Below are 13,765 nucleotides of genomic sequence, written 5' to 3'. Positions count from 1 at the left end.
CTCGCTAGAGGGCTTGGTTATTAGATTTCATGGGTATCTTCCAAAGATATCTCCAAGTGACTTGGATGAGGTCGTGGATAAAACAAACTCACTCATAGTAGCAGCATACCAATAGGCTTGTCCGCTTCAAGTTATGCGTATTTCTAGAGGAACACCCTGGTGATATACCGATCTTTTCGACTCAAAAGGTTATATAGAAGACCTTGGAATCGCAGAATCTGGGACGGATCGGAGGCATTTAAGTTGGCTCGCAAAACATACGGAAGTGCCCTCTGAGCGAAGAGGTTGGAAAAGGCTCTGCACCAATGGCTCAAGTCTCAACGAGACTAGTAGATTAAATAAGTTACTTCCGTAAGCGAAAACTTTTTATGTCAGTTCGATTAGAACTGCTAATGGTGAATACTCGTCAGACGAATGTATGGTACTCCACTGTCTTTTTGGCACACACTTTCCAGGTTGTACGGAGCCATCCCTGACGACTGTCCCTGAGTTCTTTTCGGGTAGTACTGATTCTTGGGCATTTGCTCGTTGAATTGTGACAACCGAATCGATCAATAGGGCGATTGAAAGTTTTGCTCCGTATAAGTCACCGGGAAAAGATGGAATCATTCCAGTTCTACTTCAAAGAGGATATGAACACTTCAAGCATATTTTGAAAATAAGCTCTTACTTGTAGTCTTGCAAAAGGATACACTCCATCAGCGTGGCGGAATATATCTGTAAAATTCAATCTCAAAGCTCATTTATGAGAAGGCAAAGAGCTTTAGACCGATGAGACTGACCTCTTTCTTTCTCAAATCAGTGAAACGTTTAACCGAACACTACATTCGGGATGTTAGTTTTGGCGAGTACCCGCTGCATGCAATGCAACATGAATGCTGTCTACAACATTAAAAAAACTTTTTTCGCGGAAGCACTCAAGTTTAGAAGTTTTTCTTGATATTGAAGGTGCTTTTGACAACGTGTCTTTCGAAACCATGTTGGAAGCAGCACGAGGTCTTGGAGTACTTTCATATATCACGAACTGGATACACGCAATGCTCAGTAACAGACATCTGTGCTCATCATTAAGACAAATAGAGATAAAGAAAGTGAGTGTCTGCAGGTGTCCTCAAGGTGGTGTGCTGTCACCACTTCTATGGAATCTTGTCGCCGATGAGTTATTGAAGAAACTTAATGAGCATAACATGGTTTCGCCGATGATTATCATATAATGATCACCGATATTTGCATTAACACACTTTTTTATTTTACGCAACAAGCCGATGGTGTCTTTATGTTGGACTAACAGCTAATCCAAATTAAACGTCAATGGTGCTTTTTACGCAACGAAGGATTACTACCGGATCTCGACCGTTGCAGTTATTTGATACTAAAATTATTTTGGTAGATCAACTTAAGTACGCTGGGGTAATTCTTGCTCAAAACATAATTGGTTGGCTCACTTCGATTTCAGAATTAAGAAAGCTTGCATGGCCTTCGGCCAATGTGGACTGACTTTCGGCACTCAAACCCAAGTACATTAAGTGGATCTACACAACAATTGTTAGACCAATGCTGGCATATGGGTGAAAGAAGTCATGACAATGCAATCAAAGTTAAACCATCTTCAGAGGATGGTCTTGATGGCGATAACTGGAGCCTTCTTGACAACACCTACTGCTGCTCTTTTACTTTTTTCCGATGATTTTAGGGAACAATCACTTAAATTTAGAATTTACTTTTAGACTGATTTTTTAACACTGTGTTGAGGACAGATAGTGTGGATAGATTCAACACTGTTCAACACACAGCACAGATAGTGTGGATAGATGTTTCCGGTTTGGAGTGCGCTCATAAACTAGTTTATTGTAATAGGTGAAACTGTGCACAGCGTCGTAGCGAAAAAAATTAAACTCGAATAATTAACTTTAAGCTCATAGAAATTTTTATTACGGTAAATAATTTGACCGTTCCAGATATGGCGGTACGAGGTGCTGATATCATAAGCCAGTCATTGAATGTTCGAACAGGAATGATTCTCAGTGTCAATAGGATCGTAACTGGCCCTGTAGTCGTAGAATAATCCACGACGCATGTAGAAAATGAAAATTACGTATTGCAAATGTCATCCCAACAAGTATCTCTAGTGTAGACTTCACATAAACAGCCAGTACATATGGGGATGCTGGAAAATTGCAAACGTTCACCTACAATTTTTATTGTCAATATTAATGTATGTGACACAATCATAGAAGCGGCCAGGCCAACTGTATAGCGAAATTATGCAACAGTATACGATAATAAAATTATTCATTTAATGAAGAATTTAGTCAATTTTCGACAACATTTTGAATCTTGAATAAGAAAGAAACGTGGACAACCGTACCGACCGCTTCATTTTAAAAGGGTTAACGTTAGATAAATTGTTGGGATTGACGTGGCTAAGAAGGTTAATGTCACTCATTTGGTTCTGACATCTTGGGATGGGACAATGATATTAAACATCTTGTTCTGGCTAATTAGCCAAGGTTAAAGCGCTTTTACTAGCTCTCAAATGTCATCCAAACAAGTATACTTTAATATACAATGATAATCTAGTGTTTGTATTACCGAAATCCGCATTCTTTATTCATACAACTATGTACCTATACAGAACCTTTCATTAAACACCAAATCAAGGTGACAACGCAGACATGCTCATAGAAGTTTGACATAGCCATAAACCAACTATGGTCGGATGAGTAATACCAAAAGTCTATCGTGTGTAATCAGCGCTGGAAACGTCCCATAAGTCCTTTAATCTTGCTTTCAGCTGCTCCCCAATCGAGTAAGCCACAAATCTCATAATTTTTCAATTGTTGATTGATATGACTAGCATGAGCTTTTAGCACAGGCTTCAGGTCAACCTTTTGTCCTTCGTTGTAGAGTGTGGGCTGCATAGCTGGAGTATTCTGAGCGTTTTTGGTACGCAAAAATGGAGCCGTTGTCAGTGATAAAATGACCTCTGCGATAAAAAGTATAATTAGTAAAATAGGCCAACCCGCAAAACTTGCAACCGTACCTAGTGCACCATGTTTGAGTAGCTCCACCTGTAAGTCGATCAATGAGGGTATTGTTTTTTTGTAATTCAAACGCTGCAAAAGTAACGCGAGCGTTTCATAGTATATATACACCAGCTCATCTTTTGATTTTTCCAGCACGTCATAGGATGGCGAGGATGTCAGGAAATAAACTAAATCGATAATAGGTGATCCAACAACACAATTTTGGAAATCCACCTAGAAATTAAAAAAGTTTTACAAATATTCAAATAAGTACTGCTTGAGATGCGAGTTATCGCAATTATTAAATTTCTCATTGATGGTAATTTTACGATCACACCAGCCTGCTTAAATTATGCGCACATCGCCTAAACACTTACGAAAACAGCATCAATCAGCTCCGTTTTGTTGTACTTGTACATTATGTTATTGGTCCAGAGGTCGCCATGGTTGAGCACCTTGAATCCTTGAAAGTCGCTCCCATACGCCTCGATCGCCTTTTGTACCGCCTTTTGCGGTAGTGCTTTCAGCTTGTTTGCCACGTTGGAATTTATTCCCAACTCTGAAGCACTTTCGGCAATCGCCGCCAAGGCACTGGTGAAATATTTCAACTGCTCCTTATGGTCTGCATGGAATGTGCCCTTCGCAAATTTTGCCAAATCATTGGGACGCTAAAACAATTTTAGAATGCTTGTGGGTTACAGTAAAATAATCGAAAACGAAGGACAACGGGAAAAATGTCAATTATGTATAGGTAAATGTTGTAATGCAATACAAATGCAACTGCAAAATATACAGACAAGCTTATGTTCAAGAATTCGTCGCTGTTGCATCTTATAACAAGCGCCATTTTGTACATTTCGAGAAAAACAATTTTTAAAGTTTGAGATTGAATATTTTGAAACTTATAAATGGTATAAACAATTCAAAGAAGACAAATGATGCTTCTATCTATTCTGCATTAATCTCTCGAATATTACGAAAATCGGTTAACTACATTGCGATTTTTCTTTAAAAATGTAAACAAAAGTCGGTCTAACACGTGTCATAGGTGTGTATTGATAACAAAATTTGTATGGCATGTCATAATTGCGCATGGAAAATTTTCCATAGAAAAAAATCATCAATTATTAACTTTTATTCATATCTTTGGCTTCATTTGGTCTATAAACAATCGGTGAGATGCATTTTGAAGGAAATGAGTCAGAGAATCTAGAAAAAATAGCTATTTTTGGTTACAGTGTTGCCAAATATGCTATAATTCCAGTTTAAAACTTAAATTGCATTTTTCTCACAGTTCGTGCATTTTTGTTTCGAAAATGATTATTCCATTGTGTTTATCAGATAGTTTTACAAATAAAAACATCTCATACATAAAGATAATTAGAGCCAATCCCCAGATACAGTCATTTGAAGCAAAAAATTAAAAATTTCTCAGCACGTTTCTCGCTATATCTCAGTAACCAAGAAGAATGTCAAAATTCTGTAAACGCCCACTTTGTAGAGATTAATCTCGCTATATAAAAATTCGAAAGCACTTTGAAATTTACACTTTTATCATACCTATTACATATTACACGGTGTTCATATAGGATGTTTGATTCATGGTTAAGAACCTATCAAGGGGTGATAGAGGATCATATTTGGGCAACAATATTGTACTACACATACCCTCAAATCTCAATCGTTACAAAATTATTGAACTTTTTCTGTAAATAACCTGTTTGTCTTATAGTACCTTAAACTCAAAAAGTATACTTTGTATTTTCAATTTTTTAGTTCCACTGGAAATTTTCCTGCTAAATAGAGCATTCATATCGTTCAGTTAATGAAATTAAAAAACCTATTACTATATTTTATACATCAAAATTTTCTGAGAAAGAGTTTCAGGGAATGAATATTTATGTACGAAAAAATATACACTGAACAAAAATGTTATGTATTTTTTTACAAAAACAAAAAAATGTGTAGAAATTTAAATTGCAAAAAACCCATTTTTCTAATTTTCTATATTTTGTAAACAAAAACCTAAAGAGAAAAGAAACATTTTGAATTTAATTGTATGATGGAGAACTTATTGATAAAAAAGTTTTTCTAATAATGACTTTATACATGTTTTAAAATTTCATGCTAATTGACATACAAAACTGCAATTTTATTACTGAATATAATTCTAAGTATAACTTTATATCAAAAACAAAAATCTTCCAAAATGCGATAGTCTTCGAGATATTTGGAATTTTGTTCCAGCGAAACAGTTAATTCATGTGATTATGCCATTTTTAAAAGTTATTCGCGTCACCCCATTATAAAATGTCAAAAATCTACTTTTTATCGTTTTGAAGACGTAAAATAAACTTTTTCGGTGTGTTTGGATCATGGAGAAGCTTTCAATAAAAAAGTTTTCCTAACAGTTTTTGACATATTTTTATAATCCATACTATTTGAGCTCAAAAACACAATTTTCGTTTTGAATATGATTGTAAACGCCATTTTATATCAAAATGTCAATTACGAAAATTTTCTGAAATGTAGTGGTTCTCGAGATATTCTAAATGTTGCGACAACTACGGTGCAATTACAATCATTTACATATCTCCCCCGGTGTAGTGTGAAAAAGCGACAGAGACTAATTACACCCAATTTGAATGAGCGTAGTCGTTGTTACACCAGTGTAGTGCAATGTCAAAAACTAAAGCGCCATTTGCTACACCCACTCTACTATTATTACTGATGCTGATGACATCCATGTTGACGATTAACAATGTTAAAGGTGGCTACCAACTAAAAATGATAAAACATAAAGCTGTCACATGTATTATTTACCTCGGTTATCAATATGGCACTAGCAGCATGGAAAAATGCTATTTTCTCGATAGCCATCTTACTTTGTTCCAAGTTCAGACCCAGTTGTTGATTCTCCACGCTATACCCGCGCACAGTGAGGTCTTCCAAAACCATCAAATTGGATGGAACATCAGACGAATAGATTAGCCTGCAAAAAGTTGGTCAATAGATTTTGTGTTACTATTTTTTCTTAGTGTGGAACATGATGATAAGCATGCCGGTAGCAGCTATCGATTTCCGTACGTGCTCATACGTTGTCATATCTATTGCCATTGAATTCGATCATCAATGGGTAACATATCAATCCAATTGGGGAAGATTGGGTGCAATTGTTAACTGATTAGATTCGGTTGGGTGCATTTTAGAGCTTTTTTACCAACTGCCAAGATTATATAATTACTCCTATCCAGTCAGCTGACTGGTGCTACTTACTGAGGGGCTAGTTCAACAGTTCCTCCAAGTTTCGATATAATTGCCACTAAATTTGGTAGAACATTTTTGTAGATGAATATTTCTTTATCGAAAACATCGCTCTTTTTAAATTCCTCGACAAGTTTTCCTTCCGTTGGTTTAATTTTAGCCACAAAAGTTATTAGGTTCTCCATAGGATTTTCTTTGGAGACATACCTGGAATTAAAAATATGGAAAATAAGATCAACCGTAAAAGAACAAAATGATTGTTACTTACTTCACAAGAATCCTGTTCATCGATGATCTGGCAAACGGATCATTGATCTCTGCCGTAGCCGGTTCAACGTCGTAAGCCTTAATTTTAACCTCAGTTTCCGCATACTGTGACTGAATTAGGTTGGTCAAAAAAAGCGAATTGACAAATTTCGTTTCCTGTGTTTTTGGCATGTTGGGTTCAGGCTTGAGGACTACGTTCAACAACTTCCAATGACGAACTGATTGAACACCGAAGATGATACTACCACAATTGCTGGCGTTATCAGAACGTGCGAGATAAAACAATTCATTATGTTTCGATTTGTTATCACACGACTTCGAAAAGGTGTTATATTGCAAGGTGGAACTTAACCTTGTCCAAGTTCGAATTGAAGTAGTATATTCTGATTCTGAGTAAACACTACTCAGTTGTTATAGATATTTGCTGGTTTATGTCGATAGTACTCATGGAATGTGCTGTGATTAAAGTTATGAGCCTAATCACCGTTGCGGAACGAGTTGAGTATCTTTGTTTCCAATACAGCACTATTGACAATATTGAAACTCTTCCATCACTAAATGTAAAATATGTAAAATATTGTCGCCTATTTAAAAGTAAAAAAAATAAACGATTTTTGTATAGAAAAAATTCAATACGAATTTCAATTTTTGAAATGCGCATTCATAAAGTATATACATTAGACCAGCATAAAAATTAACTTTTGACTTTTGGCCATAAGGCTTATATGAACTTGTTTGATTGTGTCTAGTTTACTCACAAGACTTTTTAATTCTATATGTGCAAATATAAGAAAAATCAGCAATGGAAATAATAAATTCAGTATACAATGCCAGTATCATTTTGAGCATCCCAAAACAGATATATAATTTAAGGTGCAAGGATCATCATTGCCGAAGACTGCAAGTCGATCCGATTTTGTAGTAAAACGATATCTCGATCGTGCTTAGAATAGGATATCTTCGAAAAAAAATTTTACCTTTTCGAAAGGTAATAGAAACTTAGGGATGTTGGGTGTACATTCGGGAATGATTCAATTCTACGAAAAATACAACAATTTTCTGAAACAAATCAATTTCGCACACTGAATAAAATTGAATTCGAGCACATTTCCCAAACTGAAAATAAACTGACAACATGTAACGATTTTTTATACTTCTATTGTTTTCATTCACTTTCATTGCGTACGAATATTTTACATCAGTTCAACAAAAAGGATTTGTAGTTTCACTAAATTTTTCTGTTCATTATACGTAGTTTATTGGAATATGAGGAATTCTTTTTTTCACCAATTTAACGAAATATTGAGTAGTTCTACTAAATATATTCAAAAGTTGTATAAAGAGTATATTTTCTTGATTATATCACGAAAGGAAAGTCCAAATGGCTGACCATTAGACTGGCTTGGAGTTGTATGGAAAAACCAAAACACCAATAATAAAAGTGTAGTTCAAAATATGGTTAAGACCTTTTTGATGACAGTTACTTGCTATGATTTTTAACAAAAATGGTTTTACGATTTTTAGATTTTTCTCAATCAATTGCCATGACTTGTTAGTTAATACAAGTCTCATGAATAAGCCGTTATTTGTTAGAGTTCTTTTTTTTTCTTATGATTATAGAGGTTTTAACCTTAGGGTCATTCGCCTCTTTTCGGATTAGAGATTTATCTTTTGAAAAAATCTCTAACTCCATGTACGGGGTTGGGAGTCGAACCCAGGTGAGCTGCGTACAACGCAATCGATTTACCAACTACGCTATGCCCGTCCTCTCTTATCAGATACGATTTTTATTAATAATAGAAACATTTCATTAACAATGTAATTGCCCTAAGTTCGCTTGGAATCATCCTCTAAAAATAATATTATGAGATTAAAATAGTATTCCAACTAATTTTAAAAATTAATGAACAGGCTAATAATTCTCATCCAAACCTAAAATGCTTCTAGTAACAAAAAACACTATTGACGTAAATTCAGCCGTTTTAATGTAAACAATCAATGACTATAATTTTCAAAAATCCCCGAATTTCTTCAATAATACACGAAATAAGCCAATGTTGTAATATAGAAAGTTGTATCTAAAACTTTACCGAGGACATAATCTTAATAGGAGTCATCCATATACCACGTGGATAATTTAGGGGAGGGGAGGGGTCACGAGAAAGTCCACGTTTGTCCAAAGTGAGTGTGTGAGGGTATGGGAAATGTCCACGTGGACTTTTCTTTACATTTTTGTTATTTATGGGAAAATGTAACAAATTTGTATGCACACCAAATTTTGTTCGCCAAATGTCAGCAAAAAAGGTACCCGTGCTATCAATTTTGTGTTATTATGATGAACCTTCAAGACATAAATATCACGATCGTAATGCCGTTCAGAAATGAGATGTTTCCATGAAAATTTCACGAAAGGCTAAAGAAGAAAATGTAGCTGAAGTTTCTGTAGTTGAAGTTTGAACGATTTTCAGTCCTTCTGCATCAAAGTAGTCTAACACATTGAAAACATTTCAGAAAACTCATCTTTATGGAATAACCCGGAATATTTTTGGAAACTCCACGTGGACATTTAGGGAGGGGGTAGGGATACATAAATTGTTCACGTTTGTCGTCGGAGGGGGAGAATGGGGTTAAAAAACGAATGTTTTTTGTTCACGTGCAATATGAACGGTCCTATATATGTTCTTACAAGACAGTTGGTAAATATACCTACACTCTTAGAAAAAATGAAAATTACATTTGTCGTAAACAACGTAGCGACGCATATTTCTGTCTGATAATAGAATTTTACATGTACTGATATGTAAAATTAAATATTGTGATTCTTTTAATCTAAAACTCAGACTGAACGACCTAGGAGAAGCCGAATAACTCGCATTTCTTCATGTAATTAAAAGTAAATTTATGTGAATTGGGACGCTCCTTTTATTTATTTCTGGGAAGACGATTTTTTTTGCTGTGTAACTTTTAGGGAGATCAATCATAAAAATCACCAAACCATATGAAAGGACTTGCTATGTCCACAAATTTCTTCAATAACTTCATTGACCCAAATTTACCGATATAGATGCAGTGAACAAATCGCACGACTTTGCCAAAAACTCTGTGCACTTGTCTAAGCCTGGTTCAATGGTCCGATGTTTTTTATCTGGAGACTGGTTCGTTTCCGGAATCTGTTCCGGACTTAGAGATGGAACTGGTCCGAATTCTTGGACTTGTTCGGATCCGGGTCCTGGGTCAGTGTATTTTCGCCGTATTACTTTCTCGCTATTTCGGTCATTTTTCTTAGTAGCATGATTTTTTAAAAAAGTTGAATACAGATGCTGGCTATGAACCGTCCTTAACATGAGACAAAAGCACTCTTTACACTGGCATTATATGATCAAAAATTCGAGCGAGGTTGAATGCGCAATCTTCACTAAGGTTACTCGAACCATACCCGTTGACGCGGAGAAGCAGGAGTTCCGTATTACTATTACTACACAGTATTTACATCATAGTTTTTCAGTTATAAAACAAAATTTGATTTTAACCCCACCTAATCTTTGAAAAATTATTATTACAGCCAAGGATGAGAATATAAGGCGAATAATGAAGGAAATAGAACATCTGTCAGAGGACTCTAATAAATTGTCCCAAATGTCAGAGTTAGCTTCCTGCTTAAGGTATTCATTCATAGAAGTTGAACGAAGAGTTTTCTATTTAGAGATTATCACTCCCATTCTATTACAGATGTCCCCACCAGTTGCTCGAAGAATCCATTAGAGATTTGCAGCGAGAAGTACAACGCCAGCTGTCCGAGCGACAGACCAATGATGCTCAACTAAATATTTTGGAATTGACGCTGAAGTCATCGTAATTTTTAATCCTTTTATTTTACATTAATGCTAAATAATTGACTAAACTTGCAATCTTACAGAAATGGTATTCAAAATATGACGGTGGTGTTTGCTAAACCCGACAAAAGAGCTCAATGGGAGCAAGCATTTACAGAAGCAAAACAAAAACTTGCCAGCAGCGTCGAACGATGTCAAATTCCAGAATTCCTCGTATCAGTGCCAATAAGAAAAACCCGAGCTGGCCTTCAATTCACTTGTGCCTCTCCTACACTCGGCATTCAGCGTGATGTCTGGGTGTGTAACAGCGACGGATACGTCGGGCAAGTTTGCGTACTTAGTTTGGTACCGGAACCGACTGTCACTAGTTGTAATGGCGTTTGCAACGCCAGAATACTCTGCGTTGCATCCGTTCCTGCATCCGATGATAGGTATTATACGTAATATTTCAAATAGGTCCCTAATTACCGACGCTCGTTCATTAGATTTTCTAGTCATACAGCCACCAGTGTCACCATTTCTGTCCAGGAACCGACGGCTTCGATAGCCAGTACAATTAATTCGATAGTCAATTCAGCTTCCAAACCGAGAGATAAGCGTTGTTCGAAGCCTGCTGATGATACAGTGCTTAGTGAGAAAAATTCCGGTAACATACAGCTTGATTCGGAAAGTTCGAGTGAAGACTCGGAGACGGAAAGTCAGCTAGACCGTTCGATTAGCCCTCCAGGAGCCACTGCCATGTCCGAACAGACCCAGTCCCCTATCGTACATCGACACCAAGAGTCGAACTCTGAAGAGGCCGACGTACAACAATCCACAATGTGGCTTGGTACAGAAGACGGATGCATTCACGTGTACAACTGTACCGATAATATTCGGATAAAGAAAAATAAGATTAAGATTCCTCATATTAGTGCAGTCTACTCAATTTTATACTTGAGTAACAAAGTTTTTGTTTCGTTAGCCAATGGTGATATTTGTGTTTATACGAGGGATAACAGTAAGTATCTATTTTTTATATCTGAGTTCAATATAAACCAATTGACATTTTTACAGATGGTTGGAACACAGCAACGCCCCTCACAGTATCTATAGGAACTGTTACAAATCCGGTAAGCAAGTTATTGAGTGTCCAGGGCAAACTATGGTGTGCGATTCAAGGATGTATTAAAGTACTGAATACAACAACTATACAGGTATTCATAGAAACGATTGCTATATCTGTAGTGCTTTTGATAACACTGCGCCCTACTTACAGGTTGATAGTCACATACAAATCTCAACAGATTCTAAACCAGTCACAAATATGGCTGCACTAAATGACTATGTCTGGATATCGGTACAAAACTCGGCACTGATTAAGTGTTGCCACCATGATAGGTATTACTAAGAAGTGTTCATTTTTAAATATTACGATGAGCTATCGGTGATATTATTTTTTAGCTTTGAAATAATTTTTGAGGTCAATTTAGCCCCTTCTGTTAATAAAATGCTGTCCAACTGTGATGACATCATCCGGCAGCATAAAGCGGCGTGTCTCCGGGTAACATCCCTTCTGGCATGTAAGGATTTAATTTGGGTAGGAACAAGTGCTGGTGTTTTGCTCACAATCGCAGCTTCAAATATTTGCAAAGGATCGCCTCTTCCCGCCGTGACAGGTATCGCAGTTTTACTTTCTCAATTCTAATTAGTAAACGTGATAACCAGTTTTTGTGTATCCACAGGAATACCCCACGGTCACACGGGGCACGTTCGATTTTTGACAGCTGTTGAGTCACCAGATAGCGCAGATTTCCACAAGATGAACCATAGAAAATCGAACCCAGTAAACAATAAACCAAATCCTAATTTGTTAGTCATATCTGGTGGGGATGGTTACGAGGATTTCAGAAGCACTGGCAACAACACTATGAGCGAAATTGCTGGACGGGAAGATAGTACTAACCATCTTCTCCTATGGCAAGTCTAATGCTGCAGGAATCTTGTTTGCTTTTACCATCTAGAAAATATAAGTTACAAGATATTGATGGAACCAATAACTGTAACTGAACCTTATGTTTAGTAGGAAACTTGAAATCGGCAAGCAGGACTTGCTAGACACATTATTTGAGATAAAGAACAACAACATTCTGAGTGTCAAGAAAAAATATAATTTCCCAAATGAAACGACAATAAAGGTCCACACGTGGCTACAATTCCAAAGGAGAGATAAGGTTTCAAAGCATAATATATTTATACGAGTTTTTAGCATGCCTGAAACTAGTGGGATGTTGAAATCAAAAAATTGTTATGTAGACTAATGTTATAGTTTTTTTACATGGCCTAAACTTAGCTGAAATTTTCAGTATGCACCAACAAGAGAAAAAAGGTTTCAATCGTCATTGCACTTTTTTGTACATTTCTAATGCATATATCGTCGCCTAAAATCGTCGAATGCTGTAATCATTCATACCGTACTACTCAAAACTCTTTTATAACTGTTGAAGTATTAATTGTACTTAGTGTAGAATGACACATTAATTACTGCACGTTTTAATGATATAATATACAAATACCAAAAAAACCAAGGCATACGGTATGAATATTTCTATAAAAAAACTCATTCGTTTCACATAAAGCGGATTGTCAATATTTCCCTCAGAAAACATGTAATCATGTACAGATCATTTATACAACCTTTACGATGTTTTTAATTTTCTAAAGGGAAACATGGCGTTTTTGCAATGTTTCTATAAATGTAGTGAATATTCCAAGGACTAAAACCGAAGGTTCAACTTACTAGCTGAAGATAAAATATAAATGTTCAAAATACCTGAAGGGATAACACATAGCCCTGAGGCAGAGAAATATATATTTAGCTAATATATAAAAAATATTGGCATAATCCGAACGCGTAACGTTAGATAATCGATAATTTATTTATAAATAAAAATGAACAATTATACAGGAGATCGTTAAGCTGCATACGAACAATGGAAGTTGTATAATGTATGTAATTATTAATAAAAGAAAATTGCTGTTAAATATAAAAACATTGTGTCAGTACGCTTATCACATTCCAGAGAGCACGTGTTTTTTGAGTTGGTAACGACAACCCAACCATAATAGTATGTCCGTAGCATTCATCCGCTGGTTTGAACAACACTTTTTTGGATATATTTATTAACGAATACTGCACCTTGTACATTGACCTTGGTCAGTTTTCACATAATGAAAGTATTGTTCCCCCAGTGCTGTTCAACAACATTTAGTTGACGACGATGATTCATGTTTTTGTGCGCACGATTCTGCAGAGATGCAAAGAATACAAAACACTCCGCGACTAATTAGTCTTACGTCTACACGGTTGAGCTATGTATAGTAATGAGCTTATTG

At 36.0% G+C, this 13,765-nt stretch overlaps 2 protein-coding genes across 2 annotated transcripts in view; one reads left to right on the top strand and one right to left on the bottom strand.

Moving 5' to 3' along the window:
• Window positions 1-13,403, top strand: part of LOC131683523 (uncharacterized) — a 223,635-nt gene extending 210,232 nt beyond the window's left edge. The window contains exons 13-20 of the mRNA XM_058965566.1: window positions 10,120-10,219; window positions 10,287-10,409; window positions 10,474-10,821; window positions 10,876-11,390; window positions 11,447-11,586; window positions 11,649-11,770; window positions 11,834-12,048; window positions 12,115-13,403. Coding sequence (XP_058821549.1) covers window positions 10,120-10,219; window positions 10,287-10,409; window positions 10,474-10,821; window positions 10,876-11,390; window positions 11,447-11,586; window positions 11,649-11,770; window positions 11,834-12,048; window positions 12,115-12,359 — 1,808 coding nt within the window. The 3' untranslated portion in view covers window positions 12,360-13,403. The remainder of the gene's footprint in view (window positions 1-10,119; window positions 10,220-10,286; window positions 10,410-10,473; window positions 10,822-10,875; window positions 11,391-11,446; window positions 11,587-11,648; window positions 11,771-11,833; window positions 12,049-12,114) is intronic.
• On the bottom strand, window positions 2,637-6,797 carry LOC131683527 (uncharacterized). The gene is made up of 6 exons (XM_058965576.1): window positions 6,559-6,797; window positions 6,303-6,497; window positions 5,850-6,018; window positions 3,404-3,694; window positions 3,044-3,260; window positions 2,637-2,986 (listed from the first exon to the last, which is right to left on the bottom strand). The coding sequence occupies exons 1-6, from the start codon at window positions 6,726-6,728 to the stop codon at window positions 2,751-2,753; spliced, it is 1,278 nt and encodes a 425-aa protein (XP_058821559.1). The 5' UTR covers window positions 6,729-6,797; the 3' UTR covers window positions 2,637-2,750.
• Window positions 13,404-13,765: the final 362 nt, after the last annotated feature.

This window comes from Topomyia yanbarensis, chromosome 2 (assembly GCF_030247195.1).
Source record: "Topomyia yanbarensis strain Yona2022 chromosome 2, ASM3024719v1, whole genome shotgun sequence".
Taxonomy (NCBI): domain Eukaryota; kingdom Metazoa; phylum Arthropoda; class Insecta; order Diptera; family Culicidae; genus Topomyia; species Topomyia yanbarensis.
Note: the sequence above shows the minus strand (reverse complement) of the source record. Positions and strands in the feature narration are given on the sequence as shown.